The sequence below is a fragment of the Staurois parvus genome, unplaced genomic scaffold (assembly GCF_062004578.1).
Source record: "Staurois parvus isolate SC_StPar_1 unplaced genomic scaffold, SC_StPar_1.0 ptg000697l, whole genome shotgun sequence".
Lineage (NCBI taxonomy): Eukaryota > Metazoa > Chordata > Amphibia > Anura > Ranidae > Staurois > Staurois parvus.
The window spans coordinates 7,543,186-7,570,452 of record NW_028318493.1 but is presented as its reverse complement, the minus strand read 5'-3'; the positions used below and the strand labels follow the sequence as shown (position 1 = coordinate 7,570,452).

Below are 27,267 nucleotides of genomic sequence, written 5' to 3'. Positions count from 1 at the left end.
GTTACTATGGTAACATTGTACTACTTTGGTCATAGTAAAATATGAAAAAAAAATCTTAAGAAAAATAAAAAAAATGTAATAAAAAATTAAAAAAAAAAAAAAAAAAAATAAAAATATATATATATATATATATATATATATATATATATATATATATATATATATATATATATATATATTTTTTTTTTTCATACTGTCACCAGTCAGTGTCCCTGTTCACCGCCATGCCAGTTATATGATGACGCTGTACTGCACTGGTGACAGTATGTAAAAAAAAAATAGTGAAAATAATTTTTTAAATTTTTTCATTTTCCGAAAAATTATGACAAAAAAATACAACTTCAAAAAACTCGCCATGCCTCTTATGAAGTACGTCGGACTGTCTACTCTGCAAAAAGGGGTCATTTGGGGGATATCTGTACTGTTCTGACATTCTTGGACCTCAAGAAATTAGATTGGCCGTCAGTACTTCAGGACTGATCAATTTTCAGATATATCCCATAGTTTGTGAACTCTATAACTTTCCTACAAACTAAATAATACATCCTAATTTGGGTTATTTTCACCAAAGACATGTAGCAGAATACATCTCGGCCTAAATTTATGAAGAACAATTATTTATTTGTAAACTTTTATAACAGAAACAAAGAAAAATGTGGTTTTTTTTTCAAAATTTGGTTTTTTTTTTGTTAATTTGGCAAAAAATAAAAACCCCAGCGGTGATTAAATACCACCAAAAGAAAGCTCTAGTTGTGTGAAGAAAATGATAAAATTTTAGTTTGGGTACAATGTTGTATGACCGCGCAATTGTCATTCAAAGTGTGAGAGCGCTGAAACCTGAAAAATGGCCTGGGCAGGAAGGTGTAAAATTGCCCGGTATTGAAACGGTTAAACATTAATAAATCTGATTAAAAAAAAAAGATAGCTGCAGCTAGAAATGCTAGGGCAGGGATGGCGAACCTTTTTGAGCCCGAGTGCCAAAACTGCAACACAAAGCCAACTTACTTATTTCAAAGTGCCAACACTGCAATTAAACCTGAATACTGAGGTTTTAGTTTAGAAGAACAATTCTTACAGTTAACTAATTAACATCTTTTATCTTAAAAAAAACACAATAAGAGATCTTTCAATGATACAACATAACATAATTGATACAGCAAAACATAATTTCTGCATGTGCATGTATTTTTCCAAATTACATTGTCCAGGCCTCTTGGAATGACCTTCCACTATCTGTTTTCACTTTTTGCTTTTTTTGCTGTGCTCATTCTTTGGTGTTCAACACTTGGAGTCTAGAAAAACACAAATGATTTACTTACCCCACCCATATAAGATATGTCTGTAAATGTTCTCAAAATATGGCTATCTACAAGTCTGTACGAGAGCAGCTTCCATTTTTGTTGACAGATATAGGCATTGCCATAGTCCAACATCCTGTGGAACAACAAGGCACGTTGTGCCCGGGTAGGAAATCCTCATGGGTACCGCTGTGCCGCAGGTAACACTGCTCTGCTGGGTCTTGAATCCATCTATGTGTTTGAAGAATCCAGAAGAGCGTGCTGGAACGCTCAGGAGCCAGGTGTCAGGCGCAATGACGTCACTGGACGAGCTGTGACTCCGTTCCGAGCCTGCACATTGGCGATGCATGCCGTGGTGGGGGGGAATAGTGATCCGCTCGAGTGCCCACAGAGAGGTGCCATAGGTTCACCATTACTGTGCTAGGGGTTTTGTTTTCTCAGAGTGACTTCTCAGCAATATAAAGCATGGACACATGGATGGATGGGTGAGTTTGCTTTGAATATTAAAAATGAATGAAATGGTCATTTCAGTTTGTAGTGCTCAAATACAGTTTTGTTCCAGTTTAGTCTGACTGTAGACCGATCGAAATTCATCTGGTTCAGCAGAGAACAGTGTGTGGCCTTCCCTGTTTAACAGACGTCAATCCTTAGACTGTAGAACAAACAAGTTGGAAACCTTCTTTGAGGGATTTGTTCTGACAGAATTGGGTTCCACTTTCAGAATCCACCTTGTGTGTGGATGGAGGAATCTGGCTGCCAAATAAAATAAAATAAAAATGAGCTGCCTAGGGTCCGCTTAAGTGTACAAAATCTGATATTTTTTAATGTTTCTAAAAATGCTCCACAATGTTCTCATTAAGTGTGGGAGAGGATTCATTGTAGAGATGGGGAGATTGTAATTGTAAATAGTTTCGAGTCTTTGGAATTCTTGACATTTTTTCAATAATGAATATTTAGAGAATGTTGTTCTTTACAACCCCTGCTGCACATTTTTACCTTAACTGCGATTTTCCATGAATGTTGGGCAGGTGAGAGTATGCGTCAGAGCTCGGCCATTTTGTAAATGCCAATCCCAGGCATTGTGTGTGACGTAAGTTTATAAAAACTTCACTTTATTACCTCGGTGGCACCAAGTTTCCGGTTTTACCAGTTTCTGGCTGTTTTGTGAAAGTAGGTCTGTGTTTCAGTTGAAACTCCTTTTTTTTATTGGTTTCACTTTTGCAGCTTTTGTTGCCTTTGGGGTTTGTTTACTTGCCTCTAACTTCCTGCAGAGGGGTTCCATACTAGTGAACGCAAGGAAGTTCTTTGAATAAAGCAGAACTCAAGCCAAACATAACAAGATAAAAATGAATAGGCCATCAAACTAAGAAAATAAGAAAACCAATATGCAATATTCACCTTCAATTCATACATTTTTCCCACAGTACTTTTATTTATTTATTTATTTTTTTGCCCTGTTACTAGATGTCCTCAGTCTGAAAGCCAGCTTCATTCAACCAACTTCTTCTGAGCCCAATTTGTCCTGAACCCACCCCAGCCTGTGATTGTACAGTGAAAAGAGAAGCAACACATTGATGAGCTGATTTTCCTGTCATTCCCCCCCTAGCTCGCAGGAAACCAAAAGCGATTTGTATTCACTTTCCGGTTTCAGCTGCTTCATGATCTGCACTCCATTAGCTTTAGCGGAGGGTTGTAGAGACATCGGGGTCTAATAGGCTCTCAGTTTCTCAGTAAAGCGAGCCTGTTGCAGGAAAGTGCTATCACATAAAGGGCTTGTCTGTCCCTTATATGATAGCAATAAAGTTTAAGTGATACAAAACAAAAGCGAGTTACACCCAAGTACCAGTTCCCCAAAACTGAAAGCCTGCCCCCATGTACAAACATATGAACCTAAACCAATGTTTCTCAACCTTTTTTCAGTCAAGGCACCTTATAAAATGATGGGCAATTTCAAGGCACCCTTTAAAATTATGGACAGTTCCAAAGCACCCCATTTTAAAATGTAAAAACTATTCTAGTCGTTTTACATAACACAGCAACATCCACACATGGACACCCAACGGTAGAGGTGGTTTATCACGATCTGTCACCGGCCGTGTACCTCAGACAGATCTGAGTATTGGCCCCGTTGCCAGTACCATGTGACCTGCTGTAACCAATCACAGCAGGTCACATGATGGTTGTATACAACGGATGACTTCATTCATGCCTTCCATTGTATACTAGTGTGTCTAGCTGTGACTGGTCACAGCGATCACATGCACAAGCTGGGCCAATCACAGCCCAGCCGTCGTGATTAGCTGTGGCCAAATCACAGCTAAGCACAAAAAAAAAAAAAAAAAAAACAACCCTGAATGAATCCATGTCATTCAGGTAAATGCTTGCTTATAGCAAAGTAATTCTTTTCGATTAGCAAATTGTGTAAAAAAAAAAAAAAAAAAAAAAAAAAACCTTAACCATTGCCCGGCCAATGGCCGTTTGGCGGCTTCAAAAGTGTCCCTGCATTCCGGGTGCACGCCATTTGGCGTGCTCCCGCACATGCGCAGTTTGCACTAATGCAGAGCGACGCAGCAGCGCGATCTGACACCGGCCGTGCACCTCGGACACGGCCGATGACAGATCCGAGTACCGGCTCCCGTTGCTGGTACCATGTGACCTGCTGTGACCAATCACAGCAGGTCACATGACAGTTGTATACAATGGATAGCTTCATTCATGCCATCCATTGTATACTAGTGCCTAGCTGTGAATGGTCACAGCTAATCACATGCACATGTCATGTGATTAGCTGTGACCAAATCACAGCTAAGCACAAAGAAAAAAAAAAAGCTGAATGAATCGATTTCATTCAGGTAAATGCTTGCTTATAGCAAAGTAATTCTTTGCTATAAGCAAATTGTGTAAAAAAAAAAAAAAAAAAAAAAAAATACTGATCACTTCCCCAAAGTAGTACACTGTTACTAAGGTAACATTGTACTACTTTGGTCATAGTGAAACATGAAAAAAAAAATCTTAAAAAAAAAAAAATTTATAAAAAATTAAAAAATAAAAGTTTTTTTTTTTTCATACTGTCACTAGTGTTCCTGATCACCGCCATGCCAGTTATGATGACGCTGTACTGCACTGGTGACAATATGTAAAAAAAATAAAACCATTTTTAAAATTTTTTCATTTTCCGAAAAATTGACAAAAAAAAATACAACTTTAAAAAACTCGCCATGCCTCTTATGAAGTACGTCGGACTGTCTTCTCTGCAAAAAGGGGTCATTTGGGGGATATCTGTACTGTTCTGACATTTGGGGGATATCTGTACTGTTCTGACATTCTTGGACCTCAAGAAATTAGATTGGCTGTCAGTGTTTCAGGATTGATCAATATTCAGATCTATACCATAGTTTGTGAACTCTATAACTTTCCTACAAACTGAAAAATCCATCCTAATTTGGGTTATTGTCACCAAAGACATGTAGCAGAATACATCTCGGCCTAAATTTATGAAGAAAAATTATTTATTTGCAAACTTTTATAACAGAAACAAAAAAAAACGTGTTTGGTTTTTTTTTTTTTTTTTTTTTTTTTTTAATTTTCGGGCTGTTTTTGTTAATTTAGCAAAAAATAAAACCCCCAGTGTTGCTTAAATACCACCAAAAGAAAGCTCTAGTTGTGTGAAAATGATAAAATTTTAGTTTGGGTACAATGTTGTATGATCGCGCAATTGTCATTCAAAATGTGAGAGCGCTGAAACCTGAAAAATGGCCTGGGCAGGAAGGGGGTAAAAGTGCCCGGTATGGAAGAGGTTAAACGCCACACAGTCCTGGAGTATTGTCAGCCTGTCCTGCGTGATGATTGTTTTCCCCCTAATGGGTATGTAGGCTCTCAGGAAATGGGCAGAGTGTCAGTCTGACCTGAAGAAGAACTGTGGCACTGTATCAAGAATTGGGCTGGAGCGTGGAGATGATAAATATAGATTGACTATTTTTTTTTGCAGGAAAGAGAAACTACATCTTAAAAAAATTCCTGGAGTTCTTCTTTAATTTTGGAAAGGAGAACTCTTTAACTTGGCTTTCTCTTTCTTTAATTTTTAGCCCTATTATAAAATATACATCTGTAATCCTGATTTTCTAAGTAATTTTTTTTTATAGACAAACAATGGTTTTTCATTGGATACCGCGACCGTTGTATGTATTGTAATACACAATACCACGGCTGGCTGTTGAATGTTTGAACAGGTGGAGATATTCAAGGTAAATCTCTCATTACTGTCACAACGATCTGCTTGCGTGTCATTATTGATACTTTTCTGGGCGCTAAAATCACAGAAAGGCTCATGATACAATAACTATGAAAACAATTTGTGCAGCTTTTTTGTTTTGTATGTTTAGCAGAATAGTTTGGTGTCTGGAACAGCATATAGTCTAGTCACCAGCTCTGTGCTTTCTGGAGCCTTGGCACTCAAGCTGCGTCCCGAGAGCCACACGTGGCCCTTTAGTGCTTATTGTGCGGCACTTGGCCAGAGCTTGAATGGAGGAAAACTATTGATTGTGTAATTTGGAAGTCTTAACACCTCAAACTTGTGTTCCTCAAACCATTCTTGAACTCATAAGACCAGGCCACCTTCTTCCATTGCTCTGTGGTCCAGTTCTGATGCTCACACTCCCATTGTAGGTGCTTTTGGCTGTGCACATGAGTCGGCATGGGCACCCTGACCAGTCTGCAGCTAAGCAGCCGCATACTCCATAAACTGCGATGCCTTGTGTGTTCTGACACCTTTCTACCTTTTTTTTTTTTTTTTTTTTTTTTTTTTTTTTTTTTTTTATAGGTACAGTGGCTACTCTTTTGGTTTGACTGCACATGCCAGCCTTTGCTCCCTGCTCAGTGAACCTTGGCCACCCATGACCCTGTCGCTGGTTCACCAGTTTTCCTTCCTTGGACCGCTTTTGGTTGGTCCTGACAACTGTAGACTGGGAACATCCCACAAGAGCTGCAGCTTTGGAGTCGCTCTGATCCAATCGTCTAGCCCAGCGAACCTTTTAATCCGGCCCGCGGAGCTAGGCTCCCGCTAGGCTCCTCTCACAGTCCGCCCTGAAGACCGGTGTAGCATGAAAATCTGTCTCCTATGAGGATCTGTCCCCCTCGACGTATCTGCGCATGTGCCGGAGATCGCCGATCGGCTGCTAATGCCTGAAACTGGCACATGCGCAGATACGTCGAGGGAGACAGATCCTCATAGGAGACAGATTTTCATGCTACACCGGAACGGCGCGGGAACACGGCGAGAGGAACGCGCGGAGCAAAGGTAAGTGAATTGACACAGGGGGGACTTGGGGACTTAATATGGGGGATGAATTAATATGGGGAATGAATTAGTATAGGGGGGATGAATTACTATATGGGGGGATGAATTTCTATATGGGGGGATGAATTTCTATATGGGGGGATGAATTACTATATGGGGGGATGAATTACTATATGGGGGGATGAATTACTATATGGGGGATGAATTACTATATGGGGGATGAATTACTATGCTTACTATGGGGGAATATTACTATACTTACTATGGATGACACATACACATCATTCATCTACTCTTGGTCCGGCCCCTGGGTCCAATATATGAACCCATTGCGGCCCTCAAGTCAAAAAGTTTTCCTACCCCTGGTCTAGCCATTACAATTTGAATTTTGTCAAACGCTCTCACATCCTTACACTTCTCCATTTTTTTCTGCTTAGTTTAAGGAGGATGGACCTCACCTGCAGGGGTTTTCACAAACCAGGAAAGACAAATACCGAGCCTTCTGGCTTCTCACAGCACTGCTGTCCTCACATACTGCTCTGTGTCTCTTACAACACTCTTTCTCTTACAACACTCTTTCTCTTGTAGCTCTCAGCTTGCTCACTTCTTTAGCTGCAGTTCCCTGCTGCACAGACCCTTGCCCTGGCCTCCTGATAGGGAAATCTCCTGGCACCCGCATGATGTCCTCCTGTCTCCTAGTCAGAGACCTAGCTTTTTGGTGGAGCACACCTGTCCCCTCCCCTCAATAGAACCCTAAGCTATGGCCAGGTCTTTGAATATAAGGGTGCATTTACACCTGCGAATGCACATGCACTCAAATTTAGATGCAAGAACCCCAGCAGCAGTTCCTGCAATTGGCGATGAGAGGCAGCCCCATTAAAAGCAATTGGAGGCTGCCAGCTTCCAAAGCTAATATCAGCCACTCGTATGTGATAGCTACATAAGTGATTACATGCGAGTGGCCACAAACAGCTGCAGGATCTGGTGACCTTCCATTGTTTTCAATGGGGCTGCCTCCCATAGCTGATTACGAGAATCCCTACTGGGTTTCTTGCATCTAATTGGAGTGCACGTGCATTCACTGGTATGAGTGCAACCTAAAGGAGTGCGCATACCTGCGCTCACATCCAAATCCGACAGTCTCCAGTAAGACCTGGACAACTGGGTTGAACGCTTTATCCCTCTTAATGCTCTTTGAAGTCTCCTATCTCTAGAACCCAGTCCAGGAATACCAAAAGCCAGAGAAAGCTGTAAGATTAACTTTTTCCTCTTCGTACAGAAACTGTGACGCCCCTCACTCTGCATTTGTGAGAACCCTGTGTCATTTTTGCCTAATTTTATAAAATGTCAGGGCCTAGTGCTGTCACAGTCCCCAAAGAAGCCACCAAAATAATCCATATAGAATAGAAGGCGTTTACAGTACAGTGAATGTAAATACACAGCTGCAACAAACTACAGCAACTTTAGGTAACCCTGCCCTTTTTTTTTTTGATTACCAACCTGCCCTATGTAGTAGAAAGAGGTATGAGTGTTCAGGTAATAAATAGCTTCCATATATGTAACAAATGAGATACAAAGGAGGTTTAACCACTTAACAACTTCCAGACCGGACACTTTTACCCCCTTCCTGACGAGGGCAATTTTCAGCTTTTAGCGCTATCACACTTTGAATGACAATTGCGCGGTCATGCAACACTGTACCCAAATGAATTTTTTACCATTTTTTTGAGACAGATAAAGCTTTATTTTGGTGGTATTTATTCATCACTGGGATTTGTATTTTTTTTGCTATGTAAATGAAATGTCCAAAAATTTTGAAAAGTGTTTTTTTTATAAAATTTTGCAAATAAATAATATTTCATCATAAATCTTAGCCACAATTTATTCCGTTATCTTTTTAGTAAAAAAAAAAAAAATCCAAATTAGTTTATAACCAAAAATTATAATTTTGAAACATATTTTTTTTACATTTTTATTTTATTTTTTTATTTTTTTTATTTTTATTTTTTACATACTGTCACCCTAGCAGTACAGTGTCACCATGGTGACACTGTACTACTTGTGGGGGGTGATGAAGATTTTTTTTTTTTTTACACTGATTGCTTTTACACCCATATAGGATGTAAAAGCAATCATTTCTCTTTCTCTCTCTGTGCATTCTTGCACTCATTGAGAAGTACTGAGTGAGCTGTGATTGGTCACAGCTTGTCACATGTTACAAGGCTGTTGTGAATAGCCTTGTACCATGTGACCTCTGTGATCATTCACAGATTTCACACGTAGTAAGCAATGATGTCAGAAGTGACATCTTGCTTACTACTTTGCATGTGATCACTGATTGGCCAATCAGTGATCACATGATCGGGACCTCGTACAGAGGTCCCGTCCGACGATCGGTGTTTCACTGTGTCCGGAGGACACAGCGGGCACCGGATCGCGATGCTGCGCGCTCCCAGGGAGCGCGCACAAGCAGAGTGCGGGGAGGCCGTTTATAAACGGCCACCCGACCCTGCAGTGCCACCGTCCGGCCGTTTATATACAACGGCCGGTCGGGAAGTGGTTAACCTTTTACATGTTCATAGCAAACTAATGTTTAGAAAAAGGGGGATTCTTAGTTGGCATATATTGCAATACATGTTGAAGCTGGCCAACTGTCATAGCGATCCCTCTCTGACCAGTCCCTACTCTCTTGCAGACTGTCCTGAGCTGCCAACGTGAGTTAACCATTTATACTGTATATTATGGGTGGACTGTTGGTTATGTCTGGGTCCACATTTGGGCCCCTTCTATCCAGGTAGTAACCCTGCACGTGTCTACAGTTTTTCCATCTGCTGATTTTAGTACGTCCTCCTTGGTATGAATGTCCAGGAAGTGAGAAGTACCAGGCAGATGTCAGCTTTCTGTTTTAAGTGAAAAGCCCCCTTTTTAGTTTTATAACAGGAAGGGAATTCTGTCATTTGCTGCTAAGCGAACACCTACGAGAATGCATGCTTTTGTGTGGTCAGGAAAAGCTTGTATTTGACAAGCTATTGTTGTCATTGTGGTAGAAGCAGCATGAAGGTGTCAAAGATATCTCTCTGAAGATTTCATTTTATCCAAGTCATGGTATAGCTAGTCACAGTTAGTCTTGTTCTGTAATGTTGTGGATGGTTTGTAACTTATCTTCAGGTCTGAGTGTCAGGAAAATACCCCCAGCATCTACGCTCACTGGGAACTTGATTAGGTACACCTTGCTGGTAACGGGCTAGACCCCCATTTGCCTTCAGAACTGCCTTAACCACTTGCCCTCCAGAGGATTTACCCCCCTTAATGACCAGGCCTTTTTTTGCTGTTTGGCGCTGCACTAATTCAAATGATAATTGCGCGGTCATGCAATGCTGTACCCAAACAAAATTTACGTCCTTTTTTTCACACAAATAGAGCTTTCTTTTGGTGGTATTTTATCACCTGTGCGCTTTTTATTTTTTGCGCTATAAACAAAAAAAACCACGAAAATTTTGAAAAAACAGTATTTCTACTTTCAGCTATAAAAAATATATCGTAAACTCAAAGTTAGTCATAAATTTAAGCCAAAATGTATTCTGCTCCATGTTTTTGGTAAAAAAAAATCCCGTGCATTAGCGGGCAAACTGGCGCTATCTGGGAGGAGCGCTAACACTATCGGAAGTCACCAGTGACACTAATACAGTGATCAGTAAAAATCTGTTCACTGTAATCAATGACACTGGTGACAGGGCAGTGAAGGGGTTAACTGGGGGGGGGGGGGGAGATTAAGGGGTTAGATGGGATTATTGGTGTATTAGCGGGCAATCTGGCGCTATCTGGGAGGGGCGCTAACACTATCGGAAGTCGCCAGCGACACTGATACAGTGATCAGTAAAAATCGGTTCACTGATCAGTGACACTGGTGACAGTGTCAACACAGGACAGGATAGGACAGGGACCGATCATCTGATTTCAGCCAGACATCACTGGCTGAAATCTAATGATTGATCCCTCCGGGATCGAATGGTGTCACCCGTGGGTCGGCGGGAGCGCGCGCCCCCTGCTGGCGAGAACGGGGGAGCGTGGAACCCGTTTTAAAACGTGGTTTTGCGCCTGAGTGCCGCCCTGCACACGTATATATACAGTGGCAGGGTGGCAAGCGGTTAATTCATCGTGGCATAGATTAAAAAATGTGTTAGAAGCATTCCTCACAGATTTTGGTCCATATTGACATGAGTTACTGTTGCCTTTCTGTCATCTCGAACCAGTCTGCCCATTTTCCTCTAACATCAACAAAGCATTTTCGTCCACACAACTGCCACTCGGTGAATATTGTCTCTTTATTTGGACCATTCTTTGTAAACCCTAGAGGTGGTTGTGTGTGAAAATCCAAGTAGATCAGTCGTTTTTGAAATACTCAGACAGCCCGTCTGGCACCAACAACCATGCCACATTCAAAGTCGCTTAAATCTCCTTCCTGTCCCATTCCGATGCTTGGTTTGAACTTCAGCAAGTTGTCTTCACCATGTCCAAGTGCCTAAATACATCGAGCTAAAGACCAAGAACAAATAAATCACCGCAAACACATTCCCCAAATCCTAATGTCAAGGAACAAAGTAAAACTACATGATAAAGTCCAATATATGAGAGTCCATATAGCACAGGGCAAGCTGTTGAGGCTGTAGCAGGCTCTGGGTGAAGACACAAAAGAAGAAGAAAAGCGCATCTAAGTGCAGTATAAGGAACATTTATTCAGGAACAATGTAAAAACACTCGCATGGTAAAAGTGTAAAAGAAGCTTGTCAGTATAGTCGAATGGTATCCAAGTCCTCGCTGGGTTTGCTGTGGTCCGCGCTAGGGAAGACTGTAGATGGAGGAAGCCGGGCCGCCGTGTGTTTTGTCTCGGAAGATGGGCGTTGGACCGCACGCTGGAGGATCACCACATGCCTGATGAAGGGGTCCTGCGAGACTCCGAAACGTTGCCTTGCTGTAACTGTGATAGTTCATTAAAACCTTTGGATCCATAATGGTGATCCTCGGTGTGCTGGTGACATTCTCCCTTGCTGATTCTGTTTGATACCAGCCGACGGTCGCTGCAGCACCCACTTATACACACCGCCATATTTAACGCAGGAACGTGTCCGTTTGGGTTGTACACTTGCAATTTTAAATCATGACATTTTGGATATCTGTGTACTTGGTGTATCATCTTTCTTATTTTACAAAAATTGTGTTTTTTTTTTTTTTTTTTTTTTTTTAAATAGTGTTTAAAAAATATATCCATTTTTTAAAAACTGACCTTTTTCGGCCAAGTGAATTTTCAATTTCGGCACCAGAAGTTTCATTTCAGTGCATCACTTGAAACGAAACAAGTATTTTAATTAAGTTTTTTTTTTTTTTTTTTATGTACTTAGATATAGGCGGGGATAAAGTATAAATGTAGTAAAAAACCTTTTTGTTTCGTTATAATGGTTTTATGTAAGTGTAAGTGAAAATATATATATATATATATATATATATATATATATATATATATATATATATATATATATATATATATATATATATATATATATTTTTTTTTTTTAAACTTTTATTGCTATCACATAGGGGACCAATAGTCCCCTATGGGATGGCATATGAGTGACAGGCCCTCTTTGTAGGGGGCAGTGTGGGCAACAAGGGGGCAGGAGAGGAGCAGTCTATACAGTGAGGGAGCAGGGTATACAGAGAGGCTTCCTTACTGTAGATTCATGGACCCCCCCCCCCCACATCTGCAGTACACAGTCTCCTGTATCGGCTAAATTTTTCCTGTCGGCAAAATGCTGATATGGCTATTTTTGACCGATACGTTTTGGTGGCCGAAATTTCGCTGCTTCCCTACTTTAAAGGCTTACCAGTAGGTAAAAGATACAAAATTTTAGGTTTACTTCCACTTTAAGTAACTTGCTCAGGTTTTGTAACTACACATATCACATATACCCGACAGCACCAAACGTATGTGGACCCCCCCCACATTCATTTAGTTCAGATTGTTTCCGTTTATGTGACATACAAAGATATATTTTAGACAAGGCGTGGTTTGGTGTGGAGGAACTTGAGTGGCCTTCACAGGACATAGCAAATATTTTAAAGCTGTTCTCTTGACTGCGGTGCATGGAGGCAGGTGCAGGGGTAATGTAAATCCAGCGCAGGAATTACAATATAAGAGCCTACTCAGTGTGCAAAACAAGAAGGTGGCCGACCCATAAATGGAAGAGGACATGTCATCTGAGTGAATGTATGAAGCTGGGACCTCACATCGCTGGAGGTTGGCAAACCCAGTGGTAAGTGGGTCATATTGTGCAAGTATCCTGTACATACGTGCACATTATGGCAAATGCTGGCTTTCTCCAGCACTTTTTTTGCTTTCATTTTAATGCCAGTGGTTTTGGAATGAACAGCCAGCAAGCTTATTTAGGTGGGATGGTCCTTAGGTGTCTGTGTTTTTAAATGTCTGGTACATGGTTTGTTTTTTTATTGTTTTTTTGTTTTGTTTTTTTTTAATGTACATGTCCTCCACCTTTTTGTATTGTCTTAGTTTATAATCTTCTCTCTGTTTTTACTTCAGATGATCTAGCCTGGAGCGCTTAGTTTGGTATTTGGCTGCCTGCTTGGATTGTTGCTCATCGAACCCCTCGGGATTCAATATGTAGCAGAGGGCTATTTCTGACCTGCATCTACTCCTTCCCGAGACCAAGGATTTTACCACGTGTTGCTTTCCACTCTGAGTTCATGAGGTTCTTGGCTTACAGGCTTGCATAATGAGTACCAGTGTGGGTAAAGAGAAGGACCCCAAAGATAAAGAGCCGAAGGGGCCTGCAGCGGTAAAGGACCGTGAAAAGGAGCCCAAGGCCTCTGGTGGCACTCTTAAAGACAGCAAAGACAAGGATCTTAAGACCAAAGTGAAAGATGCCAAAGAAGGGAAGAAAGATGCCAGCGGGGCGCAGCCTGGGGTGGCATTTTCCGTGGACAATACGATAAAACGTCCTAATCCAGCACCTGGAATGCGCAAAAAGGCCAGCAATGCTGAGGTGATCAAGGAATTGAACAAATGCCGGGAAGAGAACTCTACTCGCTTGGACTTGGCAAAAAAGTCTGTACACCAACTCCCGGCCTCCATCAAGGAGCTCACACAACTAACAGAACTTTATTTATACGGTAACAAGCTGCCATCGCTGCCGGCGGAGGTGGGCTGCCTGGTGAACTTGGTAACGCTGGCGCTTAGTGAGAACTCTTTAACCAGCCTGCCGGACTCTCTGGACAACTTGAAGACGCTGCGCATGCTTGACTTGCGGCATAACAAGCTGCGAGAGATCCCACCGGTGGTGTATCGGCTCAGCTCGCTCACCACGCTATTTTTGCGCTTTAACCGTCTCACTACTGTGGAGAAGGACATTAAAACCCTGACGAAGCTAACGATGCTGAGCATCCGGGAGAATAAGATCAAACAGTTACCAGCAGAGATCGGTAAGGAGATATATAAAGCCGTCGTATTCTGTGACACTCTGAAAAATATATTTAATGATCTGCTCCACTTTTGTTGAGAGAAAAAACAATCTCCTCTGGGTGATCAGTGTACATTGCAAGATTTTAACACCCTTTACTGCAGATTCCTACCTGTTTCTGCTCTGAAGAAATAGCTGTTGGGTTGACCACATCCTATGCAGATTGATTGTGAATGGGAGGGTCTGGTTAATTATAATCACCTGGTGCAGTCTGTGAGCAGTGTCCTCATCCTTTAGGGTGCTTTCACACTGATTTTTTTTCTTCCGTTTTTGCGTTTTAAAAAAGCAGAAGAAAACACAGGACCATTAAATCCTATGGAACTCTTTATCAATTGCGGGTATGTTGCAGCTTTCATAGTTCTGCTTGCTGCATTTTTGGTGCACGTTTTGGTGCGGTAAAAAAATAGTAGCAGAAATGCACATACAGATGTGGATTAAAGCCTTGTGCGTTTTTTTTTTTTTTTTTTTAATCTGCATCGAAAAAGCCTGCGCAGTGGTTTCCATGTTTTCCAGTGGCCCTAGTTCACACCAGTGTAATACGTTCCAGTAAAAAAACATTCTGCTTTTTTTTTTCTGTATGGCACGTATCTGGAGCGTGGCAAAACACATCGGAATGCACATGTGCTGAATTGAGATGTAGAAAAAAAGGGGAAATGCACCAGAATGCATCAAACATGCACTAGAATACATCAGAAATGCTTCCGAAAATCAGAAATCGTGGTGTGAACGAGCCCTTAGGGAGTATTCCACAAAAAAATAAAAAATAAATTCTGTTTTAGACAATGCCTGACTAAAGCCAGTCAAACAAGCAGGAAATTTAATTTTTATAGGTGTTGCCATATTGCATTGAATTTTACAGAAAATTACAGCACTGCAGATTGAATGGGAAAGTAACAAATATGTTTTATAATGCAACGGTTTTTGCCGTGTCGGTTAGTGGAGTAGGAAGAAATGACCGCATGTGCCTTGTCAGTTATGCAGGCCATAGACGGCTCGAAAACCGTGCGTTTTTTCGACCGATAAACGGGATGTAACCACCGATTACGAAAATCGTCCGACCAAGTCATAAAGTTCACCCCATATAACAGGCAAAACTTCTGTTCCTTCCAGGTCACGGCTCATGCGCATATCTTTTTTCGTAAAAACGATCATACAATTTGGCCATCATTGATGTGAAAATCGGTCGTTTTCCACGAATTTTCCAACATGATCGATAATCCAAAAGTGGAAAAAACGCGAAAACCGGCCAAATGAACCCACTAACAGTGCGAAAATCGGCTGATTAATCTTTCGGACGAAAAATCGGCCGATTTTCGAACTGTCTATGGCCGGCATTAGTGGAGGAGGAAGCAGTGCAGAATCTGCAATCTGTGTATAAGGTGTCAGTGTGTGCCTTGTCCCTATAGTGGAGGAGGAAGCTGTGCTGGATCAGTAAACTGTATAGAATGTTGCAGTGCATGCCTTGTCCTATAGTGGAGGAGGAAGCTGTGCTGGATCAGTAAACGGTATAGAATGTTGCAGTGCATGCCTTGTCCTATAGTGGAGGAGGAAGCTGTGCTGGATCAGTAAACTGTATAGAATGTTGCAGTGCATGCCTTGTCCTATAGTGGAGGAGGAAGCTGTGCTGGATCAGTAAACGGTATAGAATGTTGCAGTGCATGCCTTGTCCTATAGTGGAGGAGGAAGCAATGCTGGATCAGTAAACTGTATAGAATGTTGCAGTGCATGCCTTGTCCTATAGTGGAGGAGGAAGCTGTGCTGGATCAGTAAACGGTATAGAATGTTGCAGTGCAAGCCTTGTCCTATAGTGGAGGAGGAAGCAATGCTGGATCAGTAAGCTGTATAGTGGGTGACAATGGGTCTTGTCTTAGATGGCAGAGGAGGAAGCAGTGGAAGATCAGCAAGTTGCAAGCAAGGTGACAGTGCATCTTTTTTTTAAGATCGTGGAGGAGAAAGCAGTGCTGAAACCGTAATCTGTATATAAGGTGGTAGTGTTTGCATTGTCAGATAGTGGAGGAGGAAGTCGTGTTGGATCAGCAGGATAAAGGTGATCGTGTGAGCCTTGTCAGATGGGTAAAGAGCCCTGGAGCAGTAATCTGTATACAAGGGGACTGTGTGAGCCTTTTCAGCTAGTGGAAGTACGTGTGGATCAGTGAGTTGTATATGAGGTTGTAGTGTGATCCTTGTCTGGAGGAGGAAGCAGTGCTGGATCAGTAATCTGCAATAATTGCATTGCCACCTTAAGTCATTTGTGGGCAGAAGCTGTGTATTCATGTGTTTTAGGTTACAATAAAATCATAAACTATTCAAGTCATGTTTAGACACGTGAAGAAAGCAATATTTAGATCCGCGTTGTAATCAAGGAAATGGAGCGCACATCCTATATGAAGGATTCCACTTCTTCCCTGTTTATAGAGTTCATCTTTGTTCTGCCGATAAACATTTAGCAAATTAACTTTTGTCTCTGCCCTTGGTTGTGATTCTGCAACCTTTACAAAGTGACTCCGGGCAAGTATATAAAAACTTACTTTAATACACTGTTTTGTTCCTTAAAACCTAAAATCATAAATCCGACATTGTAATCACCTGGAGTCTCTTTATATTGCCACACACCAATTGAAAATTAAAATCAGACTTAGTGCGAGAACCTGCTCTGTAATGTTTTAAAGGGTTAGTCCACCTTTACTAAAAAAACTGCCTATGAAGGTCAGGGTTGCCTGTAGATTAAAAAAAAAAAAAAAAAATCAGATTTGACTTAAGTTGAATAATGTTCTTGCCATTGGTGTAGTCCATTTGTGTACCTCCTGAAGCCTGGTCGAAAAACCAAAGATGGTAACCTCGGCACATGTGCGGTCCACTGTCACCTCCGTCGCAGCAGCTACTGCGACAGGAGAGAGACCGCATGAGAGAAGGATCTTAGCAACAAGGTAGTATAGGACAGGGCTTGAAAAAGCCGCTCGCCAAATGCGAGGAGAAATTCCTCTGCGGCGAGCACAGATGAAGCATGGAGCGACTGCACCTGCGCTCCAAGCCTCATTGTGAAGCCGAGTTACAGTTTACAACTTCCGGTTTCCGGCTTCTGCGGCACCGCTGCTGAGGGGACAGGTGCAGGAGAGGTCCGCTCTCCTCCGCTGAGAGGAGACACCCTCTGCACCGCCGCGGGGGACTCGGGGGGGATAGTAAGTACTGTATACAACATGTCCTATCACTATAATGGAGTACAGGGGAGGGGGGATATACATTACTGTATACACGTCATATCACTATAATGGAGTACAGGGGAGGGGGGATATACATTACTGTATATATGTCATATCACTATAATGGAGTACAGGGGAGGGGGATATACATTACTGTATACATGTCATATCACTATAATGGAGTACAGGGGAGGGGGATATACATTACTGTATACATGTCATATCACTATAATGGGGTACAGGGGAGGGGGATATACATTACTGTATACATGTCATATCACTATAATGGAGTACAGGGGAGGGGGGGATATACATTACTGTATACACGTCATATCACTATAATGGGGTACAGGGGAGGGGGGATATACATTACTGTATACATGTCATATCACTATAATGGGGTACAGGGGAGGGGGGATATACATTACTGTATACATGTCATATCACTATAATGGAGTACAGGGGAGGGGGATATACATTACTGTATACACGTCATATCACTATAATGGAGTACAGGGGAGGGGGGGGATATACATTACTGTATACATGTCATATCACTATAATGGGGTACAGGGGAGGGGGGATATACATTACTGTATACAGGTCATATCACTATAATGGAGTACAGGGGAGGGGGATATACATTACTGTATACATGTCATATCACTATAATGGAGTACAGGGGAGGGGGGATATACATTACTGTATACAGTTTTTTATATTTTGGACTATTGTGAAGAAAAATGTAATTTCATAAGCTTTAAGGGGGCGTGGTTGGGGGCGGGGCGGGAGTGGGGATTGGGGCGGGCCAGGGGTGGGGTTGGGGGGCGGACCTGGGCAAGGTTGGGTGGGGTAACTGGTGAAAAGTAAGTTTTGTGACCGGCTAGCAGGTCGGGACGTGAAATTTTAACCCCTGGTATAGGATGTCACCTCTGGGAGTTTTCATGCCAGGCTTTGGGAGGTATGTTATTGGCCTTCACCTATAGCAAAGGTGTCATGTAAAGCAGAGTTCCAGCCAAACAAAATTGAGAATACTGTAGCTGCTGGCTTTTAAAGCAGATTTCCAGCTGTTTTTGTGTTCATTAAAAGTCAACAGCCACAAAAAGTGTAGCTGCCGAGTCCAGCGATGTGCTCACCAATGCCGTCTCTTCTTTTCTTCTTCTCTCCATGGCATCTCAACTGTGGACACCAGACTGTGACAGTTTGCGGCTTCACAGCCGGGTGCCTACTGTGCATGTGCGAGTCGTGCTGCTCATCCTGATTGGTTCGGCAGTCTTCTGAGACCTGTAAAGGTTCCCAGGAAGTCTGCAGTAGGAAGGAGGGGGCCAAACTTCCGGCTCACTTCAACGCAGCAAACTGAGCCAGAAGCAGGAGCGGGTATCTGTCAAGACCAGGTACCCCCCCCCAAAGGTGCCAAATATGGCAGTGGAGGGGGGGGGGGGAGGAGACAAACAAGTGGAGCTTCCACTTTTGGGTAGAACTCCACTTTCGTATTATTTATTTCAGGTACTTACATAGCGCCGTCAATTTACGCAGCACTTTTACACATAAAATATATATATATAAATATATATATATATATATATATATATTTATTTATTTATTTATTTATCGTGTTTATATAGCGCCAAAGGGTTTGCTCAGCGCTGTACAATAGGGGGGGACAATACATGAAACAGAACAGTAACATCAAACAGTACACAAGGGGTTAGAGGGCCCTACTCTTTCGAGCTTACAATCTAGGAGGGAGGGGGTAGAGGCACCGGAGGAAGCGGCTGTGGGGGATGAAGTGGTAGGAGGAGGGAAGGGCAGCGGCTGTTAGGTGAGGGTGGGGTAGGCTTCCCTGAAGAGGTGGGTTTTCAGGGAGCGCCTGAAGGTGAGGAGGGACGGTGACAGTCTGATGGATTGGGGTAGTGAGTTCCAGAGGATGGGGGAGGACCTGGAGAAGTCTTGCAGTCGTGCGTGGGAGGAGGAGACCAGGGAGCAAGATAGAAGAAGGTCCTGTGAAGAGCGAAGGGTACGGGTAGGGTGGTACCTGGGGATCAGATCGGTGAGGTAGTTAGGGGCAGTGTTGTGAATGGCCTTATAGGTCAGGGTGAGCAATTTGAATTTAATGCGTTGGGCAATGGGGAGCCAGTGGAGGGAGAGGCAGAGGGGGGTGGCAGAGGTGGAGCGGCTGGTGAGGTGGATGAGTCTGGCCGCTGAGTTCAGGATGGTCTGAAGCGGGGAGAGCCTGCACTGGGGTAGGCCGGTGAGGAGGGAGTTGCAGTAGTCCAGGCGTGAGATAATCAGGGAGTGTACTAGTAGTTTAGTGGTGTCTGGGGTAAGGAAGGAACGTATCCTGGCGATGTTCCGGAGGTGGAGCCTGCATGTGTTTGTGAGAGATTTGATATGAGGTTGAAAGGAAAGGTTTGAGTCCAGAATGACGCCAAGGACCTTGGCTTGCTGGGCGGGATTGATGGTGGTGTTGTTGGTAGTGATGGAAAGGATGGGGGGGGGGGCGCGGGCTGGGGGGAATATATATATATATATATATATATATATATATATATATATATATATATATACAGTCATGGCCGAAATTGTTGGCACCCTTGATATTTCTCCAGGAAATCATGTATTTCTCACGAAACGTATTGCATTAACACATGTTTTGCTATACACATGTTTATTCCCTTTGTGTGTATTGGGACAAAACAAAAAAAGGGAGGAAAGAAAGCAAATTCGACATAATGTCACACAAACCTCCAAAAATGGGCTGGACAAAAGTATTGGCACGCTTTCACAACTGCGGATAAATAAGAATGTTACAAGCATGTGATGCTCCTGTAAACTCACCTGGGGCAAGTAACAGGTGTGGGCAATATAGAAATCACACCTGAAAGCAGATAAAAAGGAGAGACGTTCACTTAACCTTTGCATTGTGTGTCTGTCTGTGCCACACTAAGCATGGACAACAGAAAGAGGAGACGAGAACTGTCTGAGGACCTGAGAACCAAAATTGTGGCAAAATATCAACAATCTCAAGGTTACAAGTCCATCTCCAGAGAACTAGATTTGCCTTTGTCCACAGTGCGCAACATTATCAAGAAGTTTGCAACCCATGGCACTGTAGCTAATCTCCCTGGTCGTGGACGGATGAGGAAAATTGATGAAAGATTGCAACGCAGAATAGTCCGGATGGTGGATAAGCAGCCCCAAACATGTTCCAAAGACATTCAAGCTGTCCTGCAGGCTCAGGGAGCATCAGTGTCAGCGCGAACTATCCGTCGACATTTAAATGAAATGAAACGCTATGGCAGGAGACCCAGGAGGACCCCACTGCTGACACAGAGACATAAAAAAGCAAGACTACAGTTTGCCAAAATGTACTTGAGTAAGCCAAAAGCCTTCTGGGAAAACGTCTTGTGGACAGATGAGACCAAGATAGAGCTTTTCGGTAAAGCACATCATTCTACTGTTTACCGAAAACGGAATGAGGCCTACAAAGAACAAAACACAGTACCTACGGTAAAATATGGTGGAGGTTCAATGATGTTTTGGGGTTGTTTTGCTGCCTCTGGCACTGGGTGCCTTGACTGTGTGCAAGGCATCATGAAATCTGAGGATTACCAAAGGATTTTGGGTCGCACTGTAGGGCCCAGTGTCAGAAAGCTGGGTTTGCGTCCAAGATCCTGGGTCTTCCAGCAGGACAATGACCCCAAACATACGTCAAAAAGCACTCAGAAATGGATGGCAAAGAAGCGCTGGAGAGTTCTGAAGTGGCCAGCAATGAGCCCAGATCTAAATCCCATTGAACACCTGTGGAGAGATCTTAAAATTGCTGTTGGGAAAAGGTGTCCTTCCAATAAGAGAGACCTGGAGCTGTTTGCAAAGGAAGAGTGGTCCAAAATTCCGGGTGAGAGGTGTCAGAAGCTTATTGATGGTTATAGGAAGCGACTGATTTCAGTTATGTTTTCCAAAGGGTGTGCAACCAAATATTAAGTTAAGGGTGCCAATACTTTTGTCCAGCCCATTTTTGGGGTTTTGTGTGACATTATGTCATATTTGCTTTTCTGCCTCTGTTTTATATTTGTTCCAATACATACAAAGGGAATAAACATGTGTATAGCAAAACATGTGTTAATGCAATACCTTTTTTGTGTGAAATACTTGATTTTCAGGAAAAATATCAAGGGTGCCAACAATTTCGGCCATGACTGTATATATATATATATATATATATATATATATATATATATAATTTTGTACATTCACATCAGTCCCTGACCCTCAAGGGGTGTACAATCTAAGGTCCCGAACTCACATTCATACATACACATACTAGGGGCAATTTAGACAGGATCCAATTCACCTACCAGCATGTCTTTGGAGTGTGGGAGGAAACCAGAGTACCCGAAGGAAACCCACGCAGGCACAGGGAGAACATGCAAACTCCAGGCAGGTGGTGCTGTGGCTGGGATTCGAACCAACGACCCGAGTACTGCCAGGCGGAAGTGCTAACCATTTAGCCACTGTGCTGCCCCGTATAAGGGCACTTACATGTCCAGGTGTCTGGCGATGCTCGAGTCGATTTCCTTAATCTGGTTCAGGTACAAGGGCCAGCACCTTATCTAATGGAAACTGGCAGTGAAGCCTTCCAGGTTTACATCCGGTTTCCTCCTGCGAGAGTGGCTCTGCGCTGTGTGATTAGTCCTGCAGTCTTCAGGGACCTGTGATGAGTCTCAGATCAGAAGGAGGAGGGGGATGGAGGTGAGGCCAGAGATTGCCGCGGCGAACTCCGCTGGAAGTGGGAGCAGGTACCTTTCAAAACAAGGCACTCGATCCCCCCCTCTCCCCCAAAAAGTGCCAAATGTGACTGGGGGGGTGGGGCGGGGGGGATGTCAACAAGTGGAACTTTCTCTTTTGGGTGGAGTTCCGCTTTAACTTTGGTCAAAGCTACACAGTTTGTTTTTATATACAGGTGCCTCTTACCTACATAGGCAATTTTGTGGAAAAGGTTTCATAGCAGGAGGAGGTTCTCTGGGTGGACTTTCAGGAAGAAGAGAACTTGGAGTGGCTTCCATAAGTTTGCAGGCAAGAATTGTGGTTGTGAAGGGTGTTGTTACCCTCCATATGCAACCATATTGGAAATCAGGAGCTGTTAACGTTGTAGCTGGCGCTGTCCACCGGTCTGGATTAAAAGTACGTTTGAATAAATATTTACCCTGAGCATGCATGGGAAGAATACTGTATTTGGCTGGCACTGCAGTCATTCTCTGCACTTTGCTGGCCATTTATACTAGCGGTGGGTAAAATATTTCAGGAGAGCCAGAAGGCAGTTTAAAAGGGAATTTGTAGAGCTCAAAATGTGAAAGCGTTTGACTTTCTTGGAACAAGTATGCTGGACAAGAGTCCACATTTTCTGTCTTTAACCACTTCCAGTCCGGACACTTTCACCCCCTTCCTGTACAGGCCAATTTTCAGCTTTCAGCGCTGTCATATTTTGAATGACAATTGAGCAGTCATGCAACACTGCACCCATATGAATTTTTTAGCATTTTTTTTTTTGACAGATAAAGCTTTATTTTGGTGGCATTTATTCACCACTGGGAATTTTATTTTTTTTACTATATAAATGAAAAAGTCCAAACATTTCGAAAAAGTGTTTTTCTTACGAAATTTTGCAAATAAATAATTACTCATAAATCTTGGCCAAAATTTATTCCGTTATCTTTTTAGTAAAAAAAAAAAAAAAAAAAAAAAACCCAAATTAGTTTAACCAAAAATTATAATTTTTTAATTTGTTTTACATTTTTTTTATTTTTTTATTTGTTTTTTTTTTCTACATACTGTCACCCTAGCACAGGGGTGGGCAAACTTTTTGACTTGAGGGCCGCAATGGGTTCATATATTGGACCCGGGGGCCGGACCAAGATTAGATGAATGATGTGTATGTGTCATCCATAGTAAGTATAGTAATATTCCCCCATATAGTAATTAATCCCCCATATAGTAATTAATCCCCCATATAGTAATTAATCCCCCATATAGTAATTCATCCCCCATATAGTAATTCATCCCCCTATAGTAATTCATCCCCCCTATAGTAATTCATCCCCCCTATAGTAATTCATCCCCCCTATAGTAATTCATCCCCCATATTAATTCATCCCTCATATAGTATTTCATCCCCCAAGTAGTAAGCCAAGTCCCCCCTGTGTCAATTTACTTACCTTTGCTCCGCGTGTTCCTCTCGCCGTGTTCCCGCGCCGTTCTGGTCTTCAGGGCGGACTGTGAGAGGAGCCTAGCTCCCCTCACGTTCGTCACGCTGCCCCGCCTACACACATCCTGACAGTCAATATTTGCCTGCCCTGGCTGTTTTTTTTTTTGTTTGTATCACGCTCCGCGGGCCGGATTAAAAGGTCCGCCCGGCCGTATATGGCCCACGGGCCGTAGTTTGCCCATTGCTGCCCTAGCAGTACAGTGTCACCATGATTTTTTTTTTTCTTTCTTTACACTGATTGCTTTTACACCCATAAAGCCTGTAAAACCAATCATTTCTCCTCTCTGGCTGCATTCTTGCAGCCATTGAGAACTACTGTGTGGCTGTGATTGGTCACAGCTTGTCACATGGCACAAGGCTGTTGTGAATGGCCTTGTACCATGTGACCTCTGTGATCATTCAGATTTCACACATAGTAAGCAATGATGTCAGAAGTGACATCTTGCTTACTACTCTGCATGTGATCACTGATTGGCCAATCAGTGATCACATGATCGGGACATCGTACAGAGGTCCCGTACAACGATCGGTGTTCCACTGTGTCCGGAGGACACAGTGGGCACCGGATCGCGGTGCTGCATGCTCCCAGGGAGCGCGCACAGTCCAGAATGGCGGGCGCCGTTTATGAACGGCAACCCTCCCCTGGACTGCCACAGTCTGGCCGTTTATATACAGCGGCCAGACGGCAAGTGGTTTAAGTATTAAACCCTCATCTTTGCAGCAATTTATTCCACCAGTACAGGTGCTTGAATCAGCCGTGGCCAGCAGCTTGTACATATCATTGACAGGCTGACAGCTTGCCACGGCTGTAACACATTGAGCATTTATGTGCAGTTAGGGACAGGTAAGTGGCCCCTGAATGCAGACAATTTTCATCCTGGGATACTCATCTGTACTTTACAGCATGTAACTGCTTGATGTTACATGCTGTAAAGTACAGATGAGTTTTCCTGTATTGCCATTGGATGATTTTTGTAGGTATTTTTGCAGTCAGCGCGGAGTTTCGGACGGTTTACCTTCAGGTGTTCTCTATCAGCCCATTGTGACAGCCGACATCTCCCTTCGTGGGAATGTTGCATTAACCCCCCCCCCCCCCCGGAGGTATTCCCGAGTGTAGCTCGGGGTAAAGTTTCAGCACCACAAGCAGTGACCCCCCCCAGCTACACTCGGGAATACACTGCAGCGTTGCTCCGGGATCCCTCGATCACTTACCTTGTCCTGCGCTCCAGAGATGTCCATCCTGCAGTGTCCCCTGTAATGTCCTCCAGCCAATGCTGGCATCTGTCTTCCAGGTTCCGTTCCCTGCGACGTCGGGACGTACGGAGGACGGAACGGCGGGAAATTTGAAAATGGCAAAAAGTGACATTCACTAAAATCACATAGTATAACATTCCTGTATCAAAGCATTTCACATACATTTTGTCCCGAGTGCTTTGTCCGGTGCCCTGCCTGCATTTTTACCGCCCTTTCTGCCTGGAAACTGAGAAACGTCCATGGCGTCCAAAAAGTGTCCCTTTAGGTCAGACGTGGTTTTAGACCGACTAAAGAACAGCGATAGTAAATCAGAACCACTTGCAGAATTGAGTGATAATGATTCGTGGGGGAAATTCATCATCAGACACTGAAAACGATTCTGCGACTTTGCTCAGTGATGTGCGAACTTGGCGCTCTATTTCACATTTCAGTGTTTTCGGTTTGTTTATATTATTGAATTACATTTATTATTATATTATTTTTTATGATTATTTATTAAATTATAATTTATGATTTCGTGTTTTAAGTTTTATCCTCCCCGGGATGTTTACTAGACTCTTGTCCCGACAGATTTCAGTGAGTTATTCCTGAGAATTACAGCCTACAATAAAAAAACACCATATTTCCATGCCAAAAAATGTACCACTTTGAGCAAAGAAATCCTGACATAATCAGACCGCTAGGGAGGCTACGAACACCCCCTCCCCCTCCCCCCACAAGCCGCCTGAAAATTTGTAAAAGATAAAAAGGTTAATGGTGAAATTACACCGTTATTATAAAATCGTGTTTTCTTTCAATTGGTTTCCCGCGAGGAGCGCGGCGGCTCTTCCGTAGGAATGACCCGCCAATTAGTGAGGATGTTATTAGGATTCGGCGGCGGCGGTGACATTAAATATGCGTTGACAGGTAATAGGTCTCGTCCATTAAATCCCAGATGAATTCACTTAGAATTTCTTCCACAAGGGCGATTTAAAGTCAGGACGGGGTGGGGGAGCGGGGGAGGGGATGGGGGGCTCAGTATGCGCGGAACACACTAATACAATATTGAACAATGAAGCATTTAACTACAGATTTCACAGGAAAATGCTGCCAATTAGGGGGGGGGAGGGGGTGAGGAGAATGGACGGCCAGATTGTGGAGCTCAGAGTCGGGACTTTTTTTTTTTTTTTTTTTTAATAACGACTCACAATGTATTCTGATTAATTAGGGGGCGGAACACTGAGCGCCAAACCGCCATTCACCTGTGGGGGCGCTCCGCAGAAGCAGCTTCTAATAGCTAATAGATCAGCATGATCCTTCGAATGTTTTTGTGTAACCGGAAGCATGAAAGCCTCAGCACTGGGGTGCGTTCTTCTCCTGCATGTGGGTGGGCAGGCAGCCGTCACACAGCAGAAAAAGCACACTATTGATGATCTCCATCTCTCGTATCCTTGTGATTTGAACCCAGGGGCGGACTAACAACTCATGGGGCCCCCGGGCAATAGGGGATCATGGGGCCCCTGTGTCCTTTCCCAAACTCAAAAAAGCCTATGAAAAAGGTACCAGGGGCATCTCATGGGGCCCCTTACTGACCTCGAGCCCTCGGGCAGTGCCAGAGTTTCCAAATAGTCAATCAGCCCCTGTTTGAACCCCTTCCCGCCCCCACCCAGCCATCCCTTTAAATAGTTCAGAACACACAGGGCTGGGAAGGATCAGTGGTCATGTGACCAGGGCTTTTTTTTTTTTTTTTCCCTGTTCAAAATGTATGTAATGGCAAGTGGTGCTGGAGGGTCCAATGATCCCGACTGCTGGGGGATCTATCGTTGCTGATGGGGATTTAATCTTGAAGGAGGGGTCTATTGTTGCATGGTGTGGGAAGTCTTATGTGTGTCAGGGGGTCGGTTATTGCTGGGGAGATCTATGGTTGTGGGAGGGGTCTATTGGTACTGGTTGCTGGAGGATTTATTAATGCAGTGTGAGGAATCTATTGTTGAGGGAGGGGTCTATTTTTGCTTGGGGGAAGAAGTGTTATGTTGCTGGGGGGGTTTATTTTTTCGGCCCCCATACTGGAAGGTTTGGCCCCCCCGGACTAGAACATACCAGAGAAGGGGCGGAGTTCTCCACCTACTGGCTGGAATGGAGAACACACAACAATGCGATCCATCTGCAGGAAGTCTGCTATTGGAGCGTGTGTAATGAAATCTGTCCAATCACACGACACATTCCCTTCATTGGTTTTGGTTTCTTATTGATCCCACCAATAATATATCCTCCACATTGGATTTGTATCGGCCTTTTCCCCCGGGGGACTCCGATCATCTAGGAGGGGAGGCAGCCATGTTGGAGATTGCATTGGCCGGGAATTGAACCCGGGTCAGCTGCTGGAAAAGCAGCCATGCTAACCACTACACCACCAACGCGAGGTTCCATGTCTTCTGATGGC

At 43.3% G+C, this 27,267-nt stretch overlaps 1 protein-coding gene and 1 non-coding gene across 2 annotated transcripts in view; one reads left to right on the top strand and one right to left on the bottom strand.

The window, feature by feature from the left end:
* SHOC2 (SHOC2 leucine rich repeat scaffold protein) overlaps positions 1–27,267 on the top strand; it is a 143,716-nt gene that overhangs the window by 25,090 nt on the left and 91,359 nt on the right. The window contains exon 2 of the mRNA XM_089653093.1: positions 13,190–14,088. Coding sequence (XP_089509219.1) covers positions 13,383–14,088 — 706 coding nt within the window. The 5' untranslated portion in view covers positions 13,190–13,382. The remainder of the gene's footprint in view (positions 1–13,189; positions 14,089–27,267) is intronic.
* On the bottom strand, positions 27,173–27,244 carry TRNAE-UUC (transfer RNA glutamic acid (anticodon UUC)). Its single transcript has one exon. It is a non-coding gene; the product is annotated as a tRNA-Glu (tRNA).